The sequence below is a fragment of the Hyla sarda genome, chromosome 4 (genome assembly GCF_029499605.1).
Source record: "Hyla sarda isolate aHylSar1 chromosome 4, aHylSar1.hap1, whole genome shotgun sequence".
NCBI classification, from domain to species: domain Eukaryota; kingdom Metazoa; phylum Chordata; class Amphibia; order Anura; family Hylidae; genus Hyla; species Hyla sarda.
The window spans coordinates 19,299,312-19,327,221 of NC_079192.1; the positions used below are offsets into that span (position 1 = coordinate 19,299,312).

Consider the following 27,910-nt stretch of genomic DNA (forward strand, 5'->3'; position numbering starts at 1 on the left):
AGGACACAGCACTGATCAGGGTTATCGGTCATCTTCTGCTCTGGTCTGCGGGAAGGCAGATCAGAGCAGAAAACTCCCGGAAGACAGCGGAGGCAGGTGAGGGGACCTCCGTCTGCTGTGCTGGATGATCGGATCGCCGCAGGAGCGCTGCGGGCGATGCGATCATCCATTTAAGTGACCGCGATGCTGCAGATGCCTAGATCTGTATTGATCACGGCATCTGAGGGGTTAATGGCGGACATCTGCAGGATCAATGGTCCCCGCCATTACGGGCGGGTCCTTGGCTGCAATCAACAGCCGGGACCTGCCGCGCATGATCCGGGCATCGCTCTGATGCCCGCGGTTATGCTTAGGACGTAAATGTACGTCCTGGTGCGTTAAGTACCATCTCACCAGGACGTACATTTATGTCCTTTGTTGTTAAGGGGTTAAAGAAAAAAAAGAAAAAAAAAGATAAAGGAATTTGTTCCCACTGACACTGAGATTTTAACATGGATCACTGGATTCAGAGTCCAAGTCATTATACCATGGAATAATTCGGAGGAGTTCTGTGAAGTCAAATATTATTCGGTACTGCCCCTTTAAGGAGATTATCACAGGGTAAGGAGTGTAAGCCAATCCTCGTTAGTATAGTGGTGAGTATCCCCGCCTGTCACGGGGAGGTGTTCCTGCTGGTGACGTCAACGCGTTTCAGGCGCTACACAAGACCTTTAAGGGGTACTCCGGTGGAATTTTTTTTTTTTTTAATCAACTGGTGCCATAAAGTTAAACAGATTTGTAAATTGCTTCTATTAAAAAAAATCTTACTCCTTCCAGTACTTATTAGCAGCTGTATGCGACAGAGGATATTATTTTCTTTTTTAATTTCTTTTCTGTCTGACCACAGTGCTCTCTGCTGACACCTGATGCCCGTATCAGGAACTGCCCAGAGCAGGAGAAAATCCTGCTATGCTGCTCTGGACAGTTCCTGACACGAACAGAGGTGTCAGCAGAGAGCACTGTGGTCAGACAGAAAAAAAAAATCAAAAAGAAAAGAATTTCCTCTGTAGCATAAAGCTGCTAATAAGTACTGGAAGGATTAAGATTTTTTAATAGAAATAATTTACAAATCTGTTTAACTTTTCTGGCACCAGTTCCACCGGACCGGAGTGCCCCTTTAACCGTATCTTTCAGGAAACCTCTCTACAGACTGCTGCTGGTGATGAAGCTAAGCACACAGCCTTTCGGGAAGACAGCACTGCTCCTTTAAAGGGGTACTCCAGATGAAAATAATTAATGTATATATTTTTTTTAAATATACTGCTAGAATGTAAAACAGATTTGTAAATTACTTTTATATAAAAAAAAGAAATCTTAACCCTTCCAGTACTTATCAGTTGCTATATGCTCTAGAGGAAGGCTGTCCGGGCATGCTGGGAGTTGTAGTTTTGCAACATCTGGAGGTCCGCAGGTTGGAGACCACTGCTCTAAACTTTACTCATACTTTAACACGTTCCAATAATTTCCGCAGTTTTAATGGACATGTAACATTACATCCAATCTCCACCCTCTATCCTCCAGTATATATAATCGAAATTAATCACAGGTAGACAAGAATACATTCACACTATATACATAGAGTCCATATCACGGAAAAAAAATAATCTGCTGTAGCTATGCGGTGTTGGTTATACGTCGCTGGAACCTTTTCTCTCGACAACTGTGACATCAGCTGGAAACGATAATCATGACGACTTAACCATTGTCCGCCAGTGTCGTATAACACGCGTGCGATCAGTCCTATGACAGAAGACGCCATGGTGTTGGGGACGATGTACAGTAGATGTACAGTAGATGTACAGTAGATGTGAGGTCTGCTGTCGTAGAGGTTGGATAAGGCAAGAGCCTCTGAGATAAGTCATCACCTGTGGTGCTCGGGTCGGTGCACAAGGTTGGCGCAGCATGCCCTGCGGATTAGGGGTTACCCAGCGCGGGCAGAGAAGTAGGGCAGGCTCCGGATGAAGCTATCCAGCTTGCTTTTGAAAAGTTCACTTTGAATGGGATCATTGAGGGAGCAAAGTGAATTCTTCACCACATATTCCACATAAATCTGAGGGAGAAGGAAACATTCCAGATTAGGGGGGGGGCATCCAGTCACCATGAAAACCTCACAAACTGATTCAAACAATGGTAATAGAAAAAAATGACCTTTCGTCAGGCGCTCGGGGATCCAAGGAGATCTCACAACCAAGTCATGGAGGTGGATATGAATTCAAGCTTTATTGGTATACAACAACGCGTTTCGGGGTTAGCATACCCCTTCTTCAGATTGACAGATTGTTGACAAATCTGGCAATCTGAAGAAGGGGTATGCTAACCCCGAAACGCGTTGTTGTATACCAATAAAGCTTGAATTCATTATCCACCTCCATGACTTGGTTGTGAGATCTCCTTGGATCCCCGAGCGCCTGACGAAAGGTCATTTTTTCTATTACCAAGTTCACCAACAGGATCTCCCTTTGGATCCATCCTGAAGACCTGCAGGCTTGCACAGATTCCTCTACTATTACCTCAGACTGAGGTTATATGCGTATATAATATACGCTACAGGTGAGCGGCCATTCATTAGACCCCTTACTTGTCCCCACTTTACGTGGGTTTTTGAATCAAAATTTAGGGTAATGCACTAGGCGCCTCCTTGGGCCTTCTCTTTTTTCTTTTGCTTGCTGATTCAAACAATGGCGTTGGAGGACTGGAGTGGTATGCAGAGGCCTGGACCCCCAAAGATGACCCTCTCTCCTACCTGGAGATATTTGCCCCTGAAAAACCATCAATGTCCAATGAAATCTGCAGAAGCCTCCTGACTTCCGTGGTCCCTTTATATCCAACAATTGCCTCTGAACCTTCAATGAGATTCACCCCGGCTAAATATATTTTCTAATATACAGTGATCCCTCAACATACATTAGTTTCAACATACACTGGTCTTTTCTGAATTATTGTTACTTGAAACCAGACTCAACATACAATGCTATGGAATCTGCGAAACGTGTCAAGGGCTGGAAGAACCGACCAATTCACTGGTAACGCCCCTGTATTCCTAAAGTGAATGCACTGACTGGTGTCTGGTAGTGCCCCCTACAGTACAGGGATTTACTACTTGTTTTGTACTACTCCTTACCTGTATTACTGAAGTGCATGCACTGACTGGTGTCTGGTAGTGCCCCCTACAGTACAGGGAGGTATTACATGTTCTGTACTCCTTACCTGTATTACTGAAGTGCATGCACTGACTGGTGTCTGGAAGTGCCCCTTACAGTACAGGGATTTACTACTTGTTTTGTACTACTCCTTACCTGTATTTCTGAAGTACATGCACTGACCGGTGTCTGGAAGCGCCCCCTACAGTACAGGGAGGTATTACATGTTCTGTACTACTATTTACCTGTATTACTGAAGTGTATGCACTGACTGGTGTCTGGTAGCGACCCCCTACAGTACAGGGAGGTATTACATGTTCTGTACTCTTTTCCTGTATTACTGAAGTGTATGCACTGACTGGTGTCTGGTAGCGACCCCCTACAGTACAGGGAGGTATTACATGTTCTGTACTACTCCTCACCTGTATTACTGAAGTGTATTCACTGACTGGTGTCTGGTAGCGCCTCCTACAGTACAGGGAGGTATTATATGTTCTGTACTTCTTACCTGTATTACTTAAGTACATGCACTGACTGGTGTCTGGTAGCGCCCCCTACAGTACAGGGAGGTATTATATGTTCTGTACTTCTTACCTGTATTACTTAAGTACATGCACTGACTGGTGTCTGGTAGCGCCCCCTACAGTACAGGGAGGTATTATATGTTCTGTACTCCTTACCTGTATTTCTGAAGTACATGCACTGACCGGTGTCTGGAAGCGCCCCTTACAGTACAGGGAGGTATTACATGTTCTGTACTATTATTTACCTGTTTTACTGAAGTGTATGCACTGACTGGTGTCTGGTAGCGCCCCCTACAGTACAGGGAGGTATTACATGTTCTCTACTCTTTACCTGTATTCCTAAAGTGAATGTACTGACTGGTGTCTGGTAGCGCCCCCTACAGTACAGGGAGGTATTACATGTTCTGTACTCTTTTCCTGTATTACTGAAGTGTATGCACTGACTGGTGTCTGGTAGCGACCCCCTACAGTACAGGGAGGTATTACATGTTCTGTACTACTCCTCACCTGTATTACTGAAATGTATGCACTGACTGGTGTCTGGTAGCGCCCCCTACAGTACAGGGAGGTATTACATGTTCTCTACTCTTTACCTGTATTACTGAAGTGTATGCACTGACTGGTGTCTGGTAGCGACCCCCTACAGTACAGGGAGGTATTACATGTTCTGTACTCTTTTCCTGTATTACTGAAGTGTATGCACTGACTGGTGTCTGGTAGCGACCCCCTACAGTACAGGGAGGTATTACATGTTCTGTACTACTCCTCACCTGTATTACTGAAGTGTATGCACTGACTGGTGTCTGGTAGCGCCTCCTACAGTACAGGGAGGTATTATATGTTCTGTACTTCTTACCTGTATTACTTAAGTACATGCACTGACTGGTGTCTGCTAGCGCCCCCTACAGTACAGGGAGGTATTACATGTTCTGTACTCTTTACCTGTATTACTGAAGTGTATGCACTGACTGATGTCTGGTAGCGCCCCCTACAGTACAGGGAGGTATTACATGTTCTGTACTCTTTTCCTGTATTACTGAAGTGTATGCACTGACTGGTGTCTGGTAGCGCCCCCTACAGTACAGGGAGGTATTACATGTTCTGTACTCTTTACCTGCATTACTGAAGTGTATGCACTGACTGGTGTCTGGTAGCGCCCCCTACAGTACAGGGAGGTATTACATGTTCTGTACTCTTTACCTGTACCAGGATTAGCTGCTCCTTTGGACACTAGGTGAGGGCGGCTCCATTTTACTTCTTATTTTATTTTTTTAGGACATTGCGTGTACTGTATAGGACCCTGAAGAAGCTTCTTTCCTCTACATAGACCAGTGTTTCCCAATGACGGTGCCTCCAGCTGTTGCAAAACTACAACTCCCAGCATGCCCGGACAGCCGAAGGCTGTCCGGGCATGCTGGGAGTTGTAGTTTTGCAACAGCTGGAGGCACCCTGGTTGGGAAACACTGAAATAGACAGTAATTACAGCTCCCAGCAGATCTTTCTTACTTTTATATATAAGGATTTGCTTTATCTATATCAGTTATCTACTTATTTTTCTTTAATCCTCACTATTTCCTATTTTTGGATGACATTTTGGGGGCTTCAGAACCAATTACCAGGTTTCCATAGAGTTCCGGTCTCAACATACAATGGTTTCAACATACAATGGTCGTCCTGGAACCGATTAATATTGTAACTTGAGGGACCACTGTACTACAATTGAGAGCTTTCAGGGGAACTTAGACTAAATCATCCAATGAGACCTCCACTCACCAACAAACCCTACAAAGCACAAATGGTAAATGGCACTGGAGATCGTAATTCATCCTACTGGTAAAGGAAAACGGTCATCCCGTTCGCCCACACTAAACCCAATACACTGCGGGTGAACAGGAGACTGATGCGGGGTCTCTGACTAACATACGTACCTGCAGCCCGGAGCGGTGTCCCTCCGAAGGTCCTCTTCTTTTTTCGTTGAATTGTGCACTGGAGGCGGGCCTTCTGGGTGAATTTGAATAAATTTAAATATTCATGGTCACTGGTCACGTGAGAGCTTGGGATAGAGAGACACCGCTCGGGGTTGCAGGTACGTATGTTAGTCAGAGACCCCGCATCGGTCTCCTGTTCACCCACACTATATAACTAGAGATGAGCGAACTTACAGTAAATTCAATTCGTCACAAACTTCTCGACTCGGCAGTTGATGACATCACTGAGAATACAGCCTATCCATCACTAGAGATCAGCGGTGACATCACTGAGAATACAGCCTATCCATCACTAGAGATCAGCGGTGACATCACTGAGAATGCAGATCTATCCATTCACTAGAGATCAGCGGTGACATCACTGAGAATACAGTCTATCCATCACTAGAGATCAGCGGTGACATCTCTGAGAATACAGTTTATCCATCACTAGAGATCAGCGGTGACATCACTGAGAATACAGATCTATCCATCACTAGAGATCAGCGGTGACATCACTGAGAATGCAGATCTATCCATTCACTAGAGATCAGCGGTGACATCACTGAGAATACAGTCTATCCATCACTAGAGATCAGCGGTGACATCACTGAGAATACATTCTATCCATCACTAGAGATCAGCGGTGACATCACTGAGAATACAGTCTATCCATCACTAGAGATCAGCGGTGACATCACTGAGAATGCAGATCTATCCATTCACTAGAGATCAGCGGTGACATCACTGAGAATACAGCCTATCCATCACTAGAGATCAGCGGTGACATCACTGAGAATACAGCCTATCCATTCACTAGAGATCAGCGGTGACATCACTGAGAATACAGCCTATCCATTCCCTAGAGATCAGCGGTGACATCACTGAGAATACAGCCTATCCATCACTAGAGATCAGCAGTGACATCACTGAGAATACAGCCTATCCATTACCTAGAGATCAGCGGTGACATTACTGAGAATACAGCCTATCCATTCCCTAGAGATCAGCAGTGACATCACTGAGAATACAGCCTATAGATCACTAGAGATCAGCGGTGACATCACTGAGAATACAGCCTATCCATCACTAGAGATCAGCGGTGACATCACTGAGAATACAGTCTATCCATCACTAGAGATCAGCGGTGACATCACTGAGAATGCAGATCTATCCATTCACTAGAGATCAGCGGTGACATCACTGAGAATACATTCTATCCATCACTAGAGATCAGCGGTGACATCACTGAGAATACAGTCTATCCATCACTAGAGATCAGCGGTGACATCTCTGAGAATACAGCCTATCCATTCACTAGAGATCAGCGGTGACATCACTGAGAATACATTCTATCCATCACTAGAGATCAGCGGTGACATCACTGAGAATACAGCCTATCCATCACTAGAGATCAGCGGTGACATCACTGAGAATACAGCCTATCCATTCCCTAGCGATCAGCGGTGACATCACTGAGAATACAGCCTATCCATCACTAGAGATCAGCGGTGACATCACTGAGAATACAGTCTATCCATCACTAGAGATCAGCGGTGACATCTCTGAGAATACAGCCTATCCATCACTAGAGATCAGCGGTGACATCACTGAGAATACAGCCTATCCATCACTAGAGATCAGCGGTGACATCACTGAGAATACAGCCTATCCATTCCCTAGAGATCAGCGGTGACATCACTGAGAATACAGCCTATCCATCACTAGAGATCAGCGGTGACATCACTGAGAATACAGTCTATCCATTCCCTAGAGATCAGCGGTGACATCACTGAGAATACAGCCTATCCATTCCCTAGAGATCAGCGGTGACATCACTGAGAATACAGCCTATCCATTCCCTAGAGATCAGCGGTGACATCACTGAGAATACAGCCTATCCATTCACTAGAGATCAGCGGTGACATCACTGAGAATACAGCCTATCCATTCCCTAGAGATCAGCGGTGACATCACTGAGAATACAGCCTATCCATCACTAGAGATCAGCGGTGACATCACTGAGAATACAGCCTATCCATTCCCTAGAGATCAGCGGTGACATCACTGAGAATACAGCCTATCCATCACTAGAGATCAGCGGTGACATCACTGAGAATACAGCCTATCCATTCCCTAGAGATCAGCGGTGACATCACTGAGAATACAGCCTATCCATCACTAGAGATCAGCGGTGACATCACTGAGAATACAGGGTGGGCCATTTATATGGATACACCTTAATATAATGGGAATGGTTGGTGATAACTTCCTGTTTGTGGCACATTAGTATATGTGAGGGGGGAAACTTCAAGATGGGTGGTGACCATGGCGGCCATTTTGACGTCGGCCATTTTGAATCTAACTTTTGTTTTTTCAATAGGAAGAGGGTCATGTGACACATCAATGATGTGCTCGGTTTTAACGTAACTTTATTCTTTCATGAGTTATTTACAAGTTTCTGACCACTTATAAAATGTGTTCAATGTGCTGCCCATTGTGTTGGATTGTCAATGCAACCCTCTTCTCTATATACTGCTATATACTACTATATACACCGCAGGAGAAAGGCTAGCACAGGTTTCCAGTATCCGTATACACTGCTATATACTACTATATACACCGCAGGAGAAATGCTAGCACAGGCTTCCAGTATCCGTATACACTGCTATATACTACTATATACACCGCAGGAGAAAGGCTAGCACAGGTTTCCAGTATCCGTATACACTGCTATATACTACTATATACACCGCAGGAGAAATGCTAGCACAGGCTTCCAGTATCCGTATACACTGCTATATACTACTATATACACCGTAGGAGAAATAATAGCACAGGCTTCCAGTATCCGCATACACTGCTATATACTACTATATACACCGCAGAAGAAATGCTAGCACAGGCTTCCAGTATCCGTATACACTGCTATATACTACTATATACACCGTAGGAGAAATGCTAGCACAGGCTTCCAGTATCCGCATACACTGCTATATACTACTATATACACCGCAGGAGAAATGCTAGCACAGGCTTCCAGTATCCGTATACACTGCTATATACTACTATATACACCGCAGGAGAAATAATAGCACAGGCTTCCAGTATCCGTATACACTGCTATATACTACTATATACACCGCAGGAGAAATGCTAGCACAGGCTTCCAGTATCCATATACACTGCTATATACTACTATATACACTGCAGGAGAAATGCTAGCACAGGCCTCCAGTGTCCGTATACACTGCTATATACTACTATATACACCACAGGAGAAATGCTAGCACAGGTTTCCAGTATCCGTATACACTGCTATATACTACTATATACACCGCAGGAGAAATGCTATCACAGGCTTCCAGTATCCGTATACACTGCTATATACTACTATATACACTGCAGGATAAATGCTAGCACAGGCTTCCAGTATCCGTATACACCGCTATATACTACTATATACACTGCAGGATAAATGCTAGCACAGGCTTCCAGTATCCGTATACACCGCTATATACTACTATATACACCGCAGGAGAAATGCTATCACAGGCTTCCAGTATCCGTATACACTGCTATATACTACTATATACACCGCAGGAGAAATGCCAGCACAGGCTTCCAGTATCCATATACACTGCTATATACTACTATATACACCGCAGGAGAAATGCTAGCACAGGCTTCCAGTATCCGTATACACTGCTATATACTACTATATACACCGCAGGAGAAATGCTAGCACAGGCTTCCAGTATCCGTATACACTGCTATATCCTACTATATACACCGCAGGAGAGATGCTAGCACAGGCTTCCAGTATCCGTATACACTGCTATATACTACTATATACACCGCAGGAGAAATACTAGCACAGGCTTTCAGTAACCGTATACACTGCTATATACTACTATATACACTGCAGGATAAATGCTAGCACAGGCTTCCAGTATCCGTATACACCGCTATATACTACTATATACACCGCAGGAGAAATACTAGCACAGGCTTCCAGTATCCGTATACACTGCTATATCCTACTATATACACCGCAGGAGAAATGCTAGCACAGGCTTCCAGTATCCGTATACACTGCTATATACTACTATATACACCGCAGGAGAAATGCTATCACAGGCTACCAGTATCCGTATAAACTGCTATATACTACTATATACACCGCAGGAGAAATGCTAGCACAGGCTTCCAGTATCCGTATACACTGCTATATACTACTATATACACCGCAGGAGAAATGCTATCACAGGCTACCAGTATCCGTATAAACTGCTATATACTACTATATACACCGCAGGAGAAATGCTAGCACAGGCTTCCAGTATCCGTATACACTGCTATATACTACTATATACACCGCAGGAGAAATGCTAGCACAGGCTTCCAGTATCCGTATACACTGCTATATACTACTATATACACCGCAGGAGAAATGTTAGCACAGGCTTCCAGTATCCGTATACACTGCTATATACTACTATATACACTGCAGGAGAAATGCTAGCACAGGCTTCCAGTATCCGTATACACTGCTATATACTACTATATACACCGCAGGAGAAATGCTATCACAGGCTACCAGTATCCGTATAAACTGCTATATACTACTATATACACCGCAGGAGAAATGCTAGCACAGGCTTCCAGTATCCGTATACACTGCTATATACTACTATATACACCGCAGGAGAAATGCTATCACAGGCTACCAGTATCCGTATAAACTGCTATATACTACTATATACACCGCAGGAGAAATGCTAGCACAGGCTTCCAGTATCCGTATACACTGCTATATACTACTATATACACCGCAGGAGAAATGCTAGCACAGGCTTCCAGTATCCGTATACACTGCTATATACTACTATATACACCGCAGGAGAAATGTTAGCACAGGCTTCCAGTATCCGTATACACTGCTATATACTACTATATACACTGCAGGAGAAATGCTAGCACAGGCTTCCAGTATCCGTATACACTGCTATATACTACTATATACACCGCAGGAGAAATGCTATCACAGGCTACCAGTATCCGTATAAACTGCTATATACTACTATATACACCGCAGGAGAAATGCTAGCACAGGCTTCCAGTATCCGTATACACTGCTATATACTACTATATACACCGCAGAAGAAATGCTAGCACAGGCTTCCAGTATCCGTATACACTGCTATATACTACTATATACACCGCAGGAGAAATGTTAGCACAGGCTTCCAGTATCCGTATACACTGCTATATACTACTATATACACCGCAGGAGAAATGCTAGCACAGGCTTCCAGTATCCATATACACTGCTATATACTACTATATACACCGCAGGAGAAATGCTAGCACAGGCTTCCAGTATCCGTATACACTGCTATATACTACTATATACACCGCAGGAGAAATGCTAGCACAGGCTTCCAGTATCCGTAGTTTCAGGTGCTGCACATCTCGTATCTTCACAGAATAGACAATTGCCTTCAGATGACCCCAAAGATAAAAGTCTAAGGGGGTCAGATCGGGAGACCTTCAACTGGCCCACGATGACCAATCCACTTTCCAGGAAACTGTTCATCTAGGAATGCTCGGACCTGACACCCATAATGTGGTGGTCACCATCTTGCTGGAAAAGCTCAGGGAACGTGCAGCTTCAGTGTATAAAGATGGAAACACATCAAGTGGATTGGTCATCGTGGGCCAGTTGAATGGCCCCCAAGGTCTCCCGATCTGCGGTATCTTATCTTTATAAGTGGGAGAACTTGTGGCTGACTATATACTTTTTGCCCCACTGTAGCTGAAAGCAGATCTAGCTCTTTGGTAAGAGACCCACTTGTGCCAAGCTGACTGTATGCGCCGTATGTTGGCGGGGACAACTGTCAGCTCCCCTGCTGTAGGCCAAAAATCTGGGGTGTTGATACATAAGAGTGAACTTCACATTGATTCCCAAAGAGATTCCGAAGGCCAATTGTTTCACATGCTTATAGATACCTCAGTAGGGAGATTAAAGGGGTTCTCCAGGAATAGAAAAACAGAGCAAATTTCTTTCACAAACAGCTCCACGTCTGTCTCCAGGTTGTGTGTGGTATTACAACTGAGCTCCATTCACTTCAATGGAACTGAGCTGCAGACCCACACCTGACCTAGAGACAGACAGGAAGCCATTCTTCAAAGAAATTAGCTCTGTTTTTCTATTCCTGCTAACCCTTTTAACTCCTTAACGACGCAGGACGTATATTTACGTCCTCCACCGGCTCCCGCGATATGCCGCGGGGTCACGCGGTGTCCCCGCGTCATATCGGGTCGGTCCCGGCGGCTATCAACGGCCGGGACACGCGGCTAATATCGATCGCGGTGATGCCCTGTATTAACCCTTCAGATGCAGCGATCAAAGCTGACCGGCGCGTCTGAGGTGAAAGTGAAAGTATCCTGGCTGCTCAGTCGGACTGTTCGGGACAGCTTACAGGACACTGGGAGGGCCCTTACCTGCCTCCTCGGTGTCCTATCGACGAATGACTGCTCCGTGCCTGAGATCCAGGCAGGAGCAGTCAAGCGCCGATAACACTGATCACAGGCGTGTTAATACACGCCAGTGATCAGCATAGGAGATCAGTGTGTGCAGTGTTATAGGTCCCTACGGGATAACAATGATCAGTATAAGAGATCAGTGTGTGCAGTGTTATAGGTCCCTATGGGATAACAATGATCAGTATAAGAGATCAGTGTGTGCAGTGTTATAGGTCCCTATGGGATAACAATGATCAGTATAAGAGATCAGTGTGTGCAGTGTTATAGGTCCCTATGGGATAACAATGATCAGTATAAGAGATCAGTGTGTGCAGTGTTATAGGTCCCTATGGGACCTATAACACTACAAAATGAAAGTTAAAAAAAAGTGTTAATAAAGGTCATTTAACCCCTTCCCTAATAAAAGTTTGAATCACCCATATTTGAATTTTGAAGTTTGAATTTCCCATAAAAAAAATAAAACAGTGTAAATAAAAAAAAAAATAAAAAACATATGTGGTATCGCCGCGTGTGGAAATGTCCGAACTATAAAAATATATCATTAATTAAACCGCACGGTCAATGGCGTACACGCAAAAAAATTCCAAAGTCCAAAATAGTGTCTTTTTGGTCACTTTTTATACCATTAAAAAATGAATAAAAAGTGATCAAAAAGTCCAATCAAAACTAAAATGGTACCGATAAAAACTTCAGATCACGGCGCAAAAACAGTCCTCATACCGCCCTGTAACTGGAAAAGTAAAAAAGTTATAGGGGTCAGAATACGAAAATTTTTAAACGTATAAATTTTCCTGCATGTAGTTATGATTTTTTCCAGAAGTCCGACAAAATCAAACCTATATAAGTAGGGGATCATTTTAACCGTATGGACCTACAGAATAATGATAAGGTGTCATTTTTACCGAAATATGCACTGCGTAGAAACAGAAGCCCCCAAAAGTTACACTTTTTTCTTCAATCATTCAAATTTTTTTTTTTTCGTTTCGCCGTGCATTTTTGGGTAAAATGACTAATGTCACTACAAAGTAGAATTGGTGACGCAAAAAATAAGCCATAATATGGATTTTTAGGTTGAAAATTGAAAAACAGCTGAATACTACAGAGTAAATTATTTTCTTTTTGGAACACAGAGCTCTCTGCTGACATCATGACCACAGTGCTCTCTGCTGACATCTTTGTCCATTTTAGGAACTGTCCAGAGCAGCATATGTTTGCTATGGGGATTTTCTCCTACTCTGGACAGTTCTCAAAATGGACAGAGATGTCAGCAGAGAGCACTGTGCTTGTGATGTCAGCAGAGAGCACTGTGGTCATGATGTCAGCAGAGAGCTCTGTGTTCCAAAAAGAAAATAATTTACTCTGTAGTATTCAGCAGCCAATAAGTACTGGAAGGATTAAGATTTTTTAATAGAAGTAATTTACAAATCTGTTTAACTCTCTGACGCCAGTTGATTTAAAAAAAAAAAAAAAATAAAGTTTTCTACCGGAGTACCCCTTTAAGCTTGTACAATACTTATGCTCCTAACATTAAAGGGGTACTCCGCTGCAACAATATTTGGAACATTTTGTTCCGAATGCTTGAAGCAGGCGACGGGGGTTATGACATGGCTGCCACGCCCCTCGTGACATCACGTCACACCCCCTCAATGCAAGTCTATGGGAGGGGGCGTGGCAGCCACCACGCCCCCTCCCATAGACTTGGATTGAGGGGGTGTGGCATGACATCATGAGGGGCATGACAGTGACTTCACAACCCCTGCTGCCCACTCCAAGCATCCTAAATGAATGTCGGGTACTGCACAGAGATCGCGGGGGTCCCAGCGGCAGGACCCCCGCGATCAGACATCTTATCCCCTATCCTTTGGATAGGGGATAAGACGTCTAGGGACGGAGTAACCCTTTAATCAAAGTCCTTTTTTTTCGTGCCTTAGAGACCTTGCTGCTGCAAGATCGCGAACGTCATGTGCTGGTAGGCGGAGACCTAACACAGTTTTGCGTGTAGGAGAAGACGGCAGGAGATCTCACAATCTTCAGGGGGAGATACCCCGAGCCGAGATACCCTCCTCTCTCCTCTCCATGATAAGGTGTCGAAACATTCTGTTCTTTGCTTTGCGCTTTTCATTTGACAACTTTGGTGTCATGCGGAGACACTGAGCGTCTCTTCTTTTGCCGTTTCTTTTTTTTCTTTTTCTGTAACTGTCATTTTTTTGGTTGCAAATAAAATTTGTTTAACCCCTTAAGGACTCAGCCCATTTGGGCCTTAAGGACGCAGACAATTTTATTTTTACGTTTTCGATTTTTCCTCCTCGCCTTCAAAAAATCATAACTCTTTTATATTTTCATCCACAGACTAGTATGAGGGCTTGTTTTTTGCACGACCAGTTGTCCGTTGTAATGCCATCACTCACTTTACCATTATTGTATGGCGCAACCCAAAAAAATACTATTTGTGTGGGGAAATTAAATAGAAAACCGCAATTTTGCTAATTTTGGAAGGTTTTGTTTTCACGCCGTACAATTTACGGTAAAAATGACGGGTGTTCTTTATTCTTTGGGTAAATACGATTAAAATGATACCCATGATTATATACTTTTCTATTACTGTTGCGCTTAAAAAAAAATCACTAACTTTTTAACCAATTTAAAATCCCCCTATTTTGAAGACCTACAACTTTTTCATTTTCCCGTATAAGCGGCAGTATGAGGGCTCATTTTTTGCACCGTGATCTTTACTTTTTATTGATACCATATTTGCTTATATAAAACTTAATAAATTTTTTCTTAATTTTTGGGGGAATAAAATGTTATAAAAAAGCAGCTATTTTGGACTTTTTTATTTATTTATTTTTTACGTTCACGCCGTTCACCGTACGGGATCATTTACATTTTATTTTAATAGTTCGGATATTTACGCACGCGGCGATACCAAATATGTATATAAAATATTTTTTTTTACACTTTTTGGGGGTGAAATAGGGAAAATGGGACAATTTACGTTTTTATTGGGGGAGAGGGGTTTTTCACATTTTTTTTACTAAATTTTTTTACTTTTATTTTTACACTTTAATAGTCCCCATAGGGGACTATTTATAGCAATAATTTGATTGCTAATCCTGTTCAGTGCTATGTATAGGACACAGCACTGATCAGGGTTATCGGTCATCTTCTGCTCTGGTCTGCGGGAAGGCAGATCAGAGCAGAAAACTCCCGGAAGACAGCGGAGGCAGGTGAGGGGACCTCCGTCTGCTGTGCTGGATGATCGGATCGCCGCAGGAGCGCTGCGGGCGATGCGATCATCCATTTAAGTGACCGCGATGCTGCAGATGCCTAGATCTGTATTGATCACGGCATCTGAGGGGTTAATGGCGGACATCTGCAGGATCAATGGTCCCCGCCGTTACGGGCGGGTCCTTGGCTGCAATCAACAGCCGGGACCTGCCGCGCATGATCCGGGCATCGCTCTGATGCCCGCGGTTATGCTTAGGACGTAAATGTACGTCCTGGTGCGTTAAGTACCATCTCACCAGGACGTACATTTATGTCCTTTGTTGTTAAGAGGTTAAAGAAAAAAAGAAAAAAGAAGATAAAGAAATTTGTTCCCACTGACATTGAGATTTTAACAAGGATCACTGGATTCAGAGTCCAAGTCATTATACCATGGAATAATTCGGAAGAGTTCTGTGAAGTCAAATATTATTCGGTACTGCCCCTTTAAGGAGATTATCACAGGGTAAGGAGTGTAAGCCAATCCTCGTTAGTATAGTGGTGAGTATCCCCGCCTGTCACGGGGAGGTGTTCCTGCTGGTGACGTCAACGCGTTTCAGGCGCTACACAAGACCTTTAAGGGGTACTCCGGTGGAATTTTTTTTTTTTTTAATCAACTGGTGCCATAAAGTTAAACAGATTTGTAAATTGCTTCTATTCAAAAAAATCTTACTCCTTCCAGTACTTATTAGCAGCTGTATGCGACAGAGGATATTATTTTCTTTTTTAATTTCTTTTCTGTCTGACCACAGTGCTCTCTGCTGACACCTGATGCCCGTATCAGGAACTGCCCAGAGCAGGAGAAAATCCTGCTATGCTGCTCTGGACAGTTCCTGACACGAACAGAGGTGTCAGCAGAGAGCACTGTGGTCAGACAGAAAAAAAAATTCAAAAAGAAAAGAATTTCCTCTGTAGCATAAAGCTGCTAATAAGTACTGGAAGGATTAAGATTTTTTAATAGAAATAATTTACAAATCTGTTTAACTTTTCTGGCACCAGTTCCACCGGACCGGAGTGCCCCTTTAACCGTATCTTTCAGGAAACCTCTCTACAGACTGCTGCTGGTGATGAAGCTAAGCACACAGCCTTTCGGGAAGACAGCACTGCTCCTTTAAAGGGGTACTCCAGATGAAAATAATTAATGTATATATTTTTTTTAAATATACTGCTAGAATGTAAAACAGATTTGTAAATTACTTTTATATAAAAAAAAGAAATCTTAACCCTTCCAGTACTTATCAGTTGCTATATGCTCTAGAGGAAGGCTGTCCGGGCATGCTGGGAGTTGTAGTTTTGCAACATCTGGAGGTCCGCAGGTTGGAGACCACTGCTCTAAACTTTACTCATACTTTAACACGTTCCAATAATTTCCGCAGTTTTAATGGACATGTAACATTACATCCAATCTCCACCCTCTATCCTCCAGTATATATAATCGAAATTAATCACAGGTAGACAAGAATACATTCACACTATATACATAGAGTCCATATCACGGAAAAAAAATAATCTGCTGTAGCTATGCGGTGTTGGTTATACGTCGCTGGAACCTTTTCTCTCGACAACTGTGACATCAGCTGGAAACGATAATCATGACGACTTAACCATTGTCCGCCAGTGTCGTATAACACGCGTGCGATCAGTCCTATGACAGAAGACGCCATGGTGTTGGGGACGATGTACAGTAGATGTACAGTAGATGTACAGTAGATGTGAGGTCTGCTGTCGTAGAGGTTGGATAAGGCAAGAGCCTCTGAGATAAGTCATCACCTGTGGTGCTCGGGTCGGTGCACAAGGTTGGCGCAGCATGCCCTGCGGATTAGGGGTTACCCAGCGCGGGCAGAGAAGTAGGGCAGGCTCCGGATGAAGCTATCCAGCTTGCTTTTGAAAAGTTCACTTTGAATGGGATCATTGAGGGAGCAAAGCGAATTCTTCACCACATATTCCACATAAATCTGAGGGAGAAGGAAACATTCCAGATTAGGGGGGGGGGACATCCAGTCACCGTGAAAACCTCACAAACTGATTCAAACAATGGTAATAGAAAAAAATGACCTTTCGTCAGGCGCTCGGGGATCCAAGGAGATCTCACAACCAAGTCATGGAGGTGGATATGAATTCAAGCTTTATTGGTATACAAGAACGCGTTTCGGGGTTAGCATACCCCTTCTTCAGATTGACAGATTGTTGACAAATCTGGCAATCTGAAGAAGGGGTATGCTAACCCCGAAACGCGTTGTTGTATACCAATAAAGCTTGAATTCATTATCCACCTCCATGACTTGGTTGTGAGATCTCCTTGGATCCCCGAGCGCCTGACGAAAGGTCATTTTTTCTATTACCAAATTCACCAACAGGATCTCCCTTTGGATCCATCCTGAAGACCTGTAGGCTTGCACGGATTCCTCTACTATTACCTCAGACTGAGGTTATATGCGTATATAATATACGCTACAGGTGAGCGGCCATTCATTAGACCCCTTACTTGTCCTCACTTTACGTGGGTTTTTGAATCAAAATTTAGGGTAATGCACTAGGCGCCTCCTTGGGCCTTCTCTTTTTTCTTTTGCTTGCTGATTCAAACAATGGCGTTGGAGGACTGGAGTGGTATGCAGAGGCCTGGACCCCCAAAGAGGACCCTCTCTCCTACCTGGAGATATTTGCCCCTGAAAAACCATCAATGTCCAATTAAATCTGCAGAAGCCTCCTGACTTCCGTGGTCCCTTTATATCCAACAATTGCTTCTGAACCTTCAATGAGATTCACCCCGGCTAAATATATTTTCTAATATACAGTGATCCCTCAACATACATTAGTTTCAACATACAATGGTCTTTTCTGAATTATTGTAACTTGAAACCAGACTCAACATACAATGCTATGGAATCTGCGAAACGTGTCAAGGGCTGGAAGAACCGACCAATTCACTGGTAACGCCCCTGTATTCCTAAAGTGAATGCACTGACTGGTGTCTGGTAGTGCCCCCTACAGTACAGGGATTTACTACTTGTTTTGTACTACTCCTTACCTGTATTACTGAAGTGCATGCACTGACTGGTGTCTGGAAGCGCCCCTTACAGTACAGGGAGGTATTACATGTTCTGTACTACTATTTACCTGTATTACTGAAGTGTATGCACTGACTGGTGTCTGGTAGCGCCCCCTACAGTACAGGGAGGTATTACATGTTCTGTACCCTTTACCTGTATTACTGAAGTGTATGCACTGACTGGTGTCTGGTAGCGCCCCCTACAGTACAGGGAGGTATTACATGTTCTGTACTCTTTACCTGTATTCCTAAAGTGAATGCACTGACTGGTGTCTGGTAGCGCCCCCTACAGTACAGGGAGGTATTACATGTTCTGTACTCTTTACCTGTATTACTGAAGTGTATGCACTGACTGGTGTCTGATAGTGCCCCCTACAGTACAGGGAGGTATTACATGTTCTGTACTCTTTTCCTGTATTACTGAAGTGTATGCACTGACTGGTGTCTGGTAGCGCCCCCTACAGTACAGGGAGGTATTACATGTTCTGTACTCTTTTCCTGTATTACTGAAGTGTATGCACTGACTGGTGTCTGGTAGCGCCCCCTAGAGTACAGGGAGGTATTACATGTTCTGTACTACTCCTCACCTGTATTACTGAAGTGTATGCACTGACTGGTGTCTGGTAGCGCCTCCTACAATACAGGGAGGTATTATATGTTCTGTACTTCTTACCTGTATTACTTAAGTACATGCACTGACTGATGTCTGGTAGCGCCCCCTACAGTACAGGGAGGTATTACATGTTCTGTACTCTTTACCTGCATTACTGAAGTGTATGCACTGACTGGTGTCTGGTAGCACCCCCTACAGTACAGGGAGGTATTACATGTTCTGTACTCTTTACCTGCATTACTGAAGTGTATGCACTGACTGGTGTCTGGTAGCACCCCCTACAGTACAGGGAGGTATTACATGTTCTGTACTCTTTACCTGTACCAGGATTAGCTGCTCCTTTGGACACCAGGTGAGGGCGGCTCCATTTTACTTCTTATTTTATTTTTTTAGGACATTACGTGTTCTGGACAGGACCCTGAAGAAGCTTCTTTCCTCTACATAGACCAGTGTTTCCCAATGAGGGTGCCTCCAGCTGTTGCAAAACTACAACTCCCAGCATGCTGGGAGTTGTAGTTTTGCAACAGCTGGAGGCACCCTGGTTGGAAAACACTGAAATAGACAGTAATTACAGCTCCCAGCAGATCTTTCTTACTTTTATATGTAAGGATTTGCTTTACCTATATCAGTTATCTACTTATTTTTCTTTAATCCTCACTTTTTCCTATTTTTGGATGACATTTTGGGGGCTTCAGAACCAATTACCAGGTTTCCATAGAGTTATGGTCTCAACATTCAATGGTTTCAACATACAATGGTCGTCCTGGAACCGATTAATATTGTAACTTGAGGGAGCACTGTACTACAATTGAGAGCTTTCAGGGGAACTTAGACTAAATCATCCAATGAGACCTCCACTCACCAACAAACCCTACAAAGCACAAATGGTAAATGGCACTGGAGATCGTAATTCATCCTACTGGTAAAGGAAAACGGTCATCCCGTTCGCCCACACTAAACCCAATACACTGCGGGTGAACAGGAGACTGATGCGGGGTCTCTGACTAACATACGTACCTGCAGCCCGGAGCGGTGACCCTCCGAAGGTCCTCTTCTTTTTTCGTTGAATTGTGCACTGGAGGCGGGCCTTCTGGGTGAATTTGAATAAATTTAAATATTCATGGTCACTGGTCACGTGAGAGCTTGGGATAGAGAGACACCGCTCGGGGTTGCAGGTACGTATGTTAGTCAGAGACCCCGCATCGGTCTCCTGTTCACCCACACTATATAACTAGAGATGAGCGAACTTACAGTAAATTTGATTCGTCACAAACTTCTCGGCTCGGCAGTTGATGACTTTTCTTGCATAAATGAGTTCAGCTTTCAGGTGCTCCGGTGGCTGGAAAAGGTGGATACATTCCTAGGAAAGAGTCTCCTAGGACTGTATCCACCTTTTCCAGCCCACCGGAGCACCAGAAAGCTGAACTAATTTATGCAGGAAAAGTCATCAACTGCCGAGCCGAGAAGTTCGTGACGCATCGAATTTACTGTAAGTTCGCTTATCTCTATATATAACCCAGGGCATTGGGTCTAGCGTGGGTAACCGGGATGACTGTTTTCCTTTAACCTCTTAAGGATGCCCTGCGCCCGGTCTATAATGCCGGGACCCTGGGCTAATAGCGTGCGTCACCGATCGTTGTGCCGCGCGCTATTAACCCTTTAGACGCGGGGTTCAAAGTTGATCAACACGTCTAAAGTAACAAAAATACACTCCCTGCAGCTCAGTTGGGCTGATCGGGACCATCGCGGTGAAATCGCTATGTCCCGATCAGCTAGAACGCGAGAGAAGGATCCGTTACCTGCCTCTGGCGCGTCCGATCGGTGATTGATTGCTCCAAGCCTGAAATCTAGGCTTGAGCAATCGACCGCCGATAATACTGATCATTGTCATGTTAAAGGGATTATCCAGGAAAAAACTTTTTTTTATATATCAACTGGCTCCAGAAAGTTAAACAGATTTGTAAATTACATCTATAAAAAAAATCTTAATCCTTTCAGTACTTATGAGCTTCTGAAGTTAAGGTTGTTCTTTTCTGTCTAAGTGCTCTCTGATGACCAAAAGCGGTACAATTTTTTGCATTGAATTTCACATCTCCCCCCGCCCATTTCACATCTCCCCCGTCACATTCCCCCCTCCATGTTACATTCCCCTACCCCCGTCACATTCCCCCCCCCTTGTCACATTCCCCCCCTCCATGTTACATTCCCCTACCCCTTGTCACATTCTCCCCCCCCCCCCCTTGTCACATTATCCCCCCTCCATGTTACATTCTTCCCCCCTTGTCACATTCCCCCCCTTGTCACATTCCCCCCTTGTCACATTCTTCCCCCCTTGTCACATCCCCCCCTTGTCACATTCCCCCCTTGTCACATTCTCCCCCCCTTGTCACATTCTCCCCCCCCCCTTGTCACATTCCCCCCCTTGTCACATTCTTCCCCCCTTGTCACATTCCCCCCCTTGTAACACCCCCCCCTTGTCACACTCCCCCCCCCCCCTTGTCACATCCCCCACCCTTGTCACATCCCCCACCCTTGTCACATTCCCTACCTCCATGTTACATTCCCCTACCCCCCGTCACATCCCCCCCCTTGTCACACTTCCCCCCCTCGTTACACTCCCCCCCGTCACACTCCCCCCCCTCGTCACATTCTTCCCCCCCTTGTCACATCCCCCCCTTGTCACATCTCCCCCTTTGTCACATTCCCCCCCTCGTTACACTCCCCCCCGTCACACTCCCCCCCCTCGTCACATTCTTCCCCCCCTTGTCACATCCCCCCCTTGTCACATCCCCCCCTTGTCACACTTCCCCCCCCTCGTTACACTCCCCCCCGTCACACTCCCCCCCCCCCTCGTCACATTCTTCCCCCCCTTGTCACATCCCCCCCTTGTCACATCTCCCCCTTTGTCACATTCCCCCCCCTCCATGTTACATTCCCCTACCCCCCGTCACATCCCCCCCCTTGTCACACTCCCCCCCCTTGTCACATCCACCCCTCCATGTTACATTCCCCTACCCCTTGTCACATTCTCCCCCCCCTTGTCACATCCCCCTCCCCCCTTCATGTCACATTCCCCCCCCCTGTCACATTCTTGTCCTGCAGCAGTATACACTGGGTTTGCCGGCAGATTTCAAACCTAGTGTATTTGCTTCAGAACAAGCCCTTTCCCCTTCAGCCAATCACAGGCTTTACACCACTGCGGCCTGTGATTGGCTGAAAAGTGAAAGGTCCTAGAAGATGAATAGTGAAGAGAGGACACCCCGGACCGCACGGAGGGGAACGACATCTGCAGGGACCGGGACTAGGTGAGCAGAATGTTTTTTTTATTTTACTCCTTTTTCCTTTTACATTTAGCTCAGTGTTTTTCTAACAGCCTTTGGCTGTTCGGGCATGCTGAGAGTTGTAGTTTTGCAATAGCTGGAGGCCCCCTGGTAGGGAAACACTGACTTTTAGTATTTTTCTTTACCTGCTCTGGCCGGCCCCCGCAACGGGAGCCGACCAGAGCAGATAATCGCATGTTTTCCCGGGGGCCGCATCCCTATATCTCATTGCTTTTGCGATATATCGTGCAGCCCGGCTGGGAACTCTGCAATTCTACCCCGAGCGTGACTCGGGGTTACCGATCCTAGCAGGGAAAATTAACCCCGAGTCACGCTCGGGATTACCGCGCAGGAGGTTAACTTTCTGGAGCCAGTTGATATATAAAAAAAAGTTTTTTCCTGGATAACCCCTTTAATGCATGGCAGTGATCTCTGTAGAAGGAGTGTGCAGTGTTATAGCCACTAGAGGGAGCTATAACACTGCAAAAAAAAAAAAAAAGTGTGATAAAAAAGTTAAGATCATTTAACCCCTTCCCTAATAAAAGTAAGAATCACCCCCCTTTTCCCATTAAAAAAAAAAAAAAAAACTGTGTAAATAAAAATAAACATATGTGGTATCACCGCGTGCGGAAATGTCCGAACTATAAAAATATATAATTAATTAAACCACGCGATCAATGGCGTACGCGCAAAAAAATTCTAAAGTCTAAAATAGCGTATTTTTGGTCACTTTTTATATCCTAAAAAAATTTATAGAAAGCGATCAAAAAGTCCGATCAATACAAACATGGTACCGATAAAAACTTTAGATCACGGCGCAAAAAATGAGCCCTCATACCGCCCCGTACGCGTAAAAATAAAAAAGTTATAGGGGTCAAAATATGACAATTTTAACATATTCATTTTTGTTCATTTAACCGTATGGACCTACAGAATAATGATAAGGTGTAATTTTTACCGAAATATGCACTGCGTAGAAATAGAAGCCCCCAAAAGTTACAAAATGGCATTTTATCTTCAATTTTGTCGCACAATGAATTTTTTTTCTGTTTCGCCGTGGATTTTTTTGGTAAAATGACTGATGTCACTGCAAAGTAGAATTGGTGGCGCAAAAAAAAAAAAGCCATCAAATGGAATTTTAGGTGCAAAATTGAAAGGGTTATGATTTTTAAAAGGTGAGGAGGAAAAAATGAGTCCTTAAGGGGTTAATGGGAGCAGCGGGCCCCATTCACTTTTATGGCTGAACGGAGTCACCCCTAGTGACTCAGTTCGAGATGTATCCGCTACTTTAAGAGGACTCAAAAGCGGGGACTGTTGCACTTTTCTCGGAGTGCGCTCCGTTCGGCCATAGAAGTGAATGGGGTCCGCTGCTCCTATTAACAGCAGACGTCAGCATCCGTTTTCGGCGGGATGCCTCCGGATACAATTAAAGGGGTACTCCGGTGAAAACCTTTTTTCTTTTAAATCAACTGGTGGCAGAAAGTAAAAAATATTTGTAAATTACTTCTATTAAAAAGTCTTAATCCTTCCTGTACTTATTAGCTGCTGAATACTACAGAGGAAATTCTTTTCTTTTTGGAACACTGATGACATCACGAGCACAGTGCTCTCTGCTGACGTTATTATAATAATAATAATAATGCTTTATTTATTGTTGTCCTTAGTGGGATTTGAACCCAAGTCCCCAGCACTGCAAGGCAGCAGTGCTAACCACAGAGCCACCATGCTGCCCTTAGCATACATATGCTATGCATGGTCAGAGATGTCAGCAGAGAGCACTGTGCTCGTGATGTCATCTGTGTTCCAAAAAGAAAGGAATTTCCTCTGTAGCATTCAGCAGCTAATAAGTACTGGAAGGATTAAGATTTTTTAATAGAAGTAATTTACAAATATGTTTAACTTTCTGCCACCAGTTGATTTAAACGAAAAAACGTTTTCACCGGAGTACCCCTTTAAGAGGACTCAAAAGCGGGGACTGTTGCACTTTTCTCGGAGTGCGCTCCGTTTGGCCATAGAAGTGAATGGGGTCCGCTGCTCTTACATCAGCATCCGTTTTCGGCTGGATGCCTACGGATACAATTAAAGGGGTACTCCGCTGCTCAGCGTTTGGAACAAACTGTTCCCGAACGCTGGAGTCGGGAGCTCATGAAGTCATAGCCCCGTCCCCACCATGCTGTCACGCCCCACCCCCTCAATGCAAGTCTATGGGAGGGGGCGTGACAGCTGTCACGCCCCCTCCCATAGACTTGCATTGAGGGGGCGTGACGGAATGATGATGGCGGGGCTATGACATCACGAGCTCCCGGCGTTGGCTCCAGCATTCGGAACAGTTTGCAGCAGAGTACCCCTTTAACTGAGGCAGGAACGTAGTGTGAACCAAGCGTAGTTCTAGCTTTTGTCCCATGCGTTCCTTCCTTCCCAGCGTCCCTCACCGTGCTGTAGATCTGGTGGAGGACGTCACGTATGCTCCCCACGCTTAGATCCGTGTTCATCACCATCTTCAGGCCGCTCGGAGTCTCGTAGTAGTGAAGCTTATACTTGCTAGTTTGAAAGGAAAGGAAGCCATCTTTCCTGTATGGTAATGGTTAAAGAACGTTACGCTCCAGCGGGGGCCTAACTCTGCGTACTGAAGAAAGGAGATTTCTACATTCTTTTTTTTTTTTAAAGTGACGTCTTTACTTTATATATTTCATTCCTTAGTCTGAGTTCACACGTACAATGTTGTCAGTATTCAGTCCTAATTTTGTGTTGTATAAAAAAATAAACCAGGCATGGAAAAAAAACTCAGAAAAACCATAATGGACGGAAGGATTTACAGCTTTTCCTTTGGAGTTTGTGACATGCTCTTTTGGATAAAGCAGTGTTTCCCAACCAGGGCGCCTACAGCTGTTGCAAAACTACAACTCCCAGCAACTCCAGGCATGCTGGGAGTTGTAGTTTTGCAACAGCTGGAGGCGCCCTGGTTGGGAAACACTGGGATTAAAGGGGTGATCCGGGGAAAAAATCAACTGGTGCCAGAAAGTTAAACAGAATTGTAAATTACTTCTATTAAAAAATCTTAATCCTTCCAGTACTTATTTGCTCCTGAATACTACAGAGGAAATTCTTTTCTTTTAGGAACACAGAGTTTCTGCTGACATCATGACCACAGTGCTCTCTGCTGAATCACGAGCACAGTGCTCTCTGCTGACAACTCTGTAAAGTTTAAGAACTGTCCAGAGTAGGAGAAAATCCCCATAGAAAACATATGCTGCTCTGGACAGTTCCTAAAATGGACAGAGATGTCAGCAGAGAGCACTGTGCTCGTGATGTCAGCAGAGAGCTCTGTGTTCCAAAAAGAAAAGAATTTCCTCTGTAGTATTCAGAAGCTAATAAGTACTGGAAGGATTAAGATTTTTCAATAGAAGTAATTTACAAATCTGTTTAATTTTCTGGCACCAGTTGATTTAAAAAAAAAAGAAGTTTTCCACCGGAGTACCCCTTTAAACAACTTTTGAAAATGAATTCAATTAAAAAATCTTTATCCTTTCAGTACTTATGAGCTGCTGAAGTTGAGTTGCTCTTTTCTGTCTAAGTCCTCTCTGATGACACGTGTCTCAGGAACTGTCCAGAGTAGAAGCAAATCCCCATAGCAAACTCTGTGCAGTTCCCGAGATGTCAGCAGAGAGCACTGTTGTCACACAGAAAAGAACAACTCAACTTCAGCAGCTGATAATAATTGGAAGGATTAAGATTTTTTAATAGAAGTAATTTACAAATCTGTTTAACTTTCTGGAGCCAGTTAATAAATATATATATATAACATTTTCCTGGAGTATCCCTTTAAGTAAAAGGAGTACTGTGGAGAATGACAACTGATCTCCGCTTCAGTCAGATAAAAATAAACTTCTTAACTTCTTGGATAATAGATAGATGTTTAAAAATATACATACATTTATTATTATTATTTTTTTTTTTTTTAAATAAAGCTTATGGAAGAAATACTATAAGTTCCTTCTTTACAAGAGCGGACAGATATAACCCTCCTATTATGGAAAAGCTTCTCTCGGACTGGGCTCCTATCTAGTATATTGGACATTACAGGAGAACTCTGGGGGATGACAACTTATCCCCTCGGGTGGGATTAGTGCTCTCTGGGGGATCTGCTGCTGGGACCCATCGCCTGCACTGCACCCTGGCTCTCCCCAGAGATGGAACGTGTCGACCCCCACAGGAATCACTGGCCAACGCCCCCCCCTCCCCCTCCATGCTGCACCTCTATGGTAGAACTGGAGATACCCGAATGCTTTATCTCTGGCTCCACCCTGGAGATACATGGAGGGGGGGTGGGGGCATTGGCCAGTGATTCCTGCAGGGGGTCGACACGTTCCATCTCTGGGGAGAGCCAGGGTGCAGTGCAGGCAATGGGTCCCAGCAGCAGATCCCCCAGAGAGCACTTATCCCACCCGAGGGGATAAGTTGTCATCCCCCAGAGTTCTCCTGTAATCTCCAATATACTAGATAGGAGCCCAGTCCGAGAGAAGCTTTTCCATAATAGGAGGGTTATATCTGTCCGCTCTTGTAAAGAAGGAACTTATAGTATTTCTTCCATAAGCTTTATAAAAAAAAAAAAAAAAAAGAAGAAGAATGTTATATATATTTTAAACATCTATTATCCAGCAAAAACAAAAATAAAAATCTAAAGAAAAACAAAAAAATAGCCAGCAAAACTACCTAAGGCTGCATTCACACTGCGTTTTTACATTATGGGTGTCAGATCCGGATGAGGGAGGGGCAAACCAGGCTCTCCCGTACCCCAGCCGGACCAGCGCTGAACTCCATTTACTTTAATGAGTGACTCTGGTCGGCTCATTTTTGACCCATATCCAGTTTTGTGACCGGACCTAAAACCGTAGTAAACTACGGTTTTAGGTCCGGCCAGGAAACCGCATACGGGTCAAAAATGAGCCGACCAGAGTCACTCATTAAAGTAAATGGAGTTCAGCGCTGGTCCGGCTGGGGTACGGGAGAGCCTGGTTTGCCCCTCCCTCATCCGGATCTGACACCCATAATGTAAAAACGCAGTGTGAATGCAGCCTAATACACGGGTGCGCGCTGCTGTGGAAAATATGGAGTATACAAAAAAAGAAGGTTGCAGCAGCACTCTTGGTCAAAAAATGGAGGCTCTTAGTGCACTTTTGATCAAAACGTGTCCCGCCAACCACCACATGGAGGTGGCCTCATTTCACATGGGGCCCTAACACTCAATTCCCTCATCTCTGCTGGGCATATGGCCTCTGACTGACAATAAATAAAATAAAAAAAACTCCCCCCAAAGAAAAGACCCATGCTCACTGCCAAAAATGCTGCCGTCAGATGTCAGGTGGAGATGGCAATATGAAACACCAGACCCATTACTTTGCAGTATTTTTCACCCTTTAGTGGTGTTTTTAGGCTCATGGGCAG

The 27,910-nt window shown here is 44.3% G+C and overlaps 1 protein-coding gene across 2 annotated transcripts in view; it reads right to left on the minus strand.

The window, feature by feature from the left end:
• Window positions 1–1,192: 1,192 nt before the first annotated feature.
• The window catches only part of TRAPPC1 (trafficking protein particle complex subunit 1), a 28,799-nt gene continuing 2,081 nt past the window's right edge, over window positions 1,193–27,910 (minus strand). The window contains exons 4-5 of one of the 2 annotated variants that reach the window (XM_056570123.1): window positions 24,898–25,036; window positions 1,193–2,089 (exon numbers count right to left, since the gene is read on the minus strand). In XM_056570123.1, coding sequence (XP_056426098.1) covers window positions 1,961–2,089; window positions 24,898–25,036 — 268 coding nt within the window. In that variant the 3' untranslated portion in view covers window positions 1,193–1,960. Of the gene's footprint in view, window positions 2,090–16,812; window positions 17,439–24,897; window positions 25,037–27,910 lie in introns of those variants that run through there. The other variant, XM_056570122.1, reaches the window with a different exon arrangement.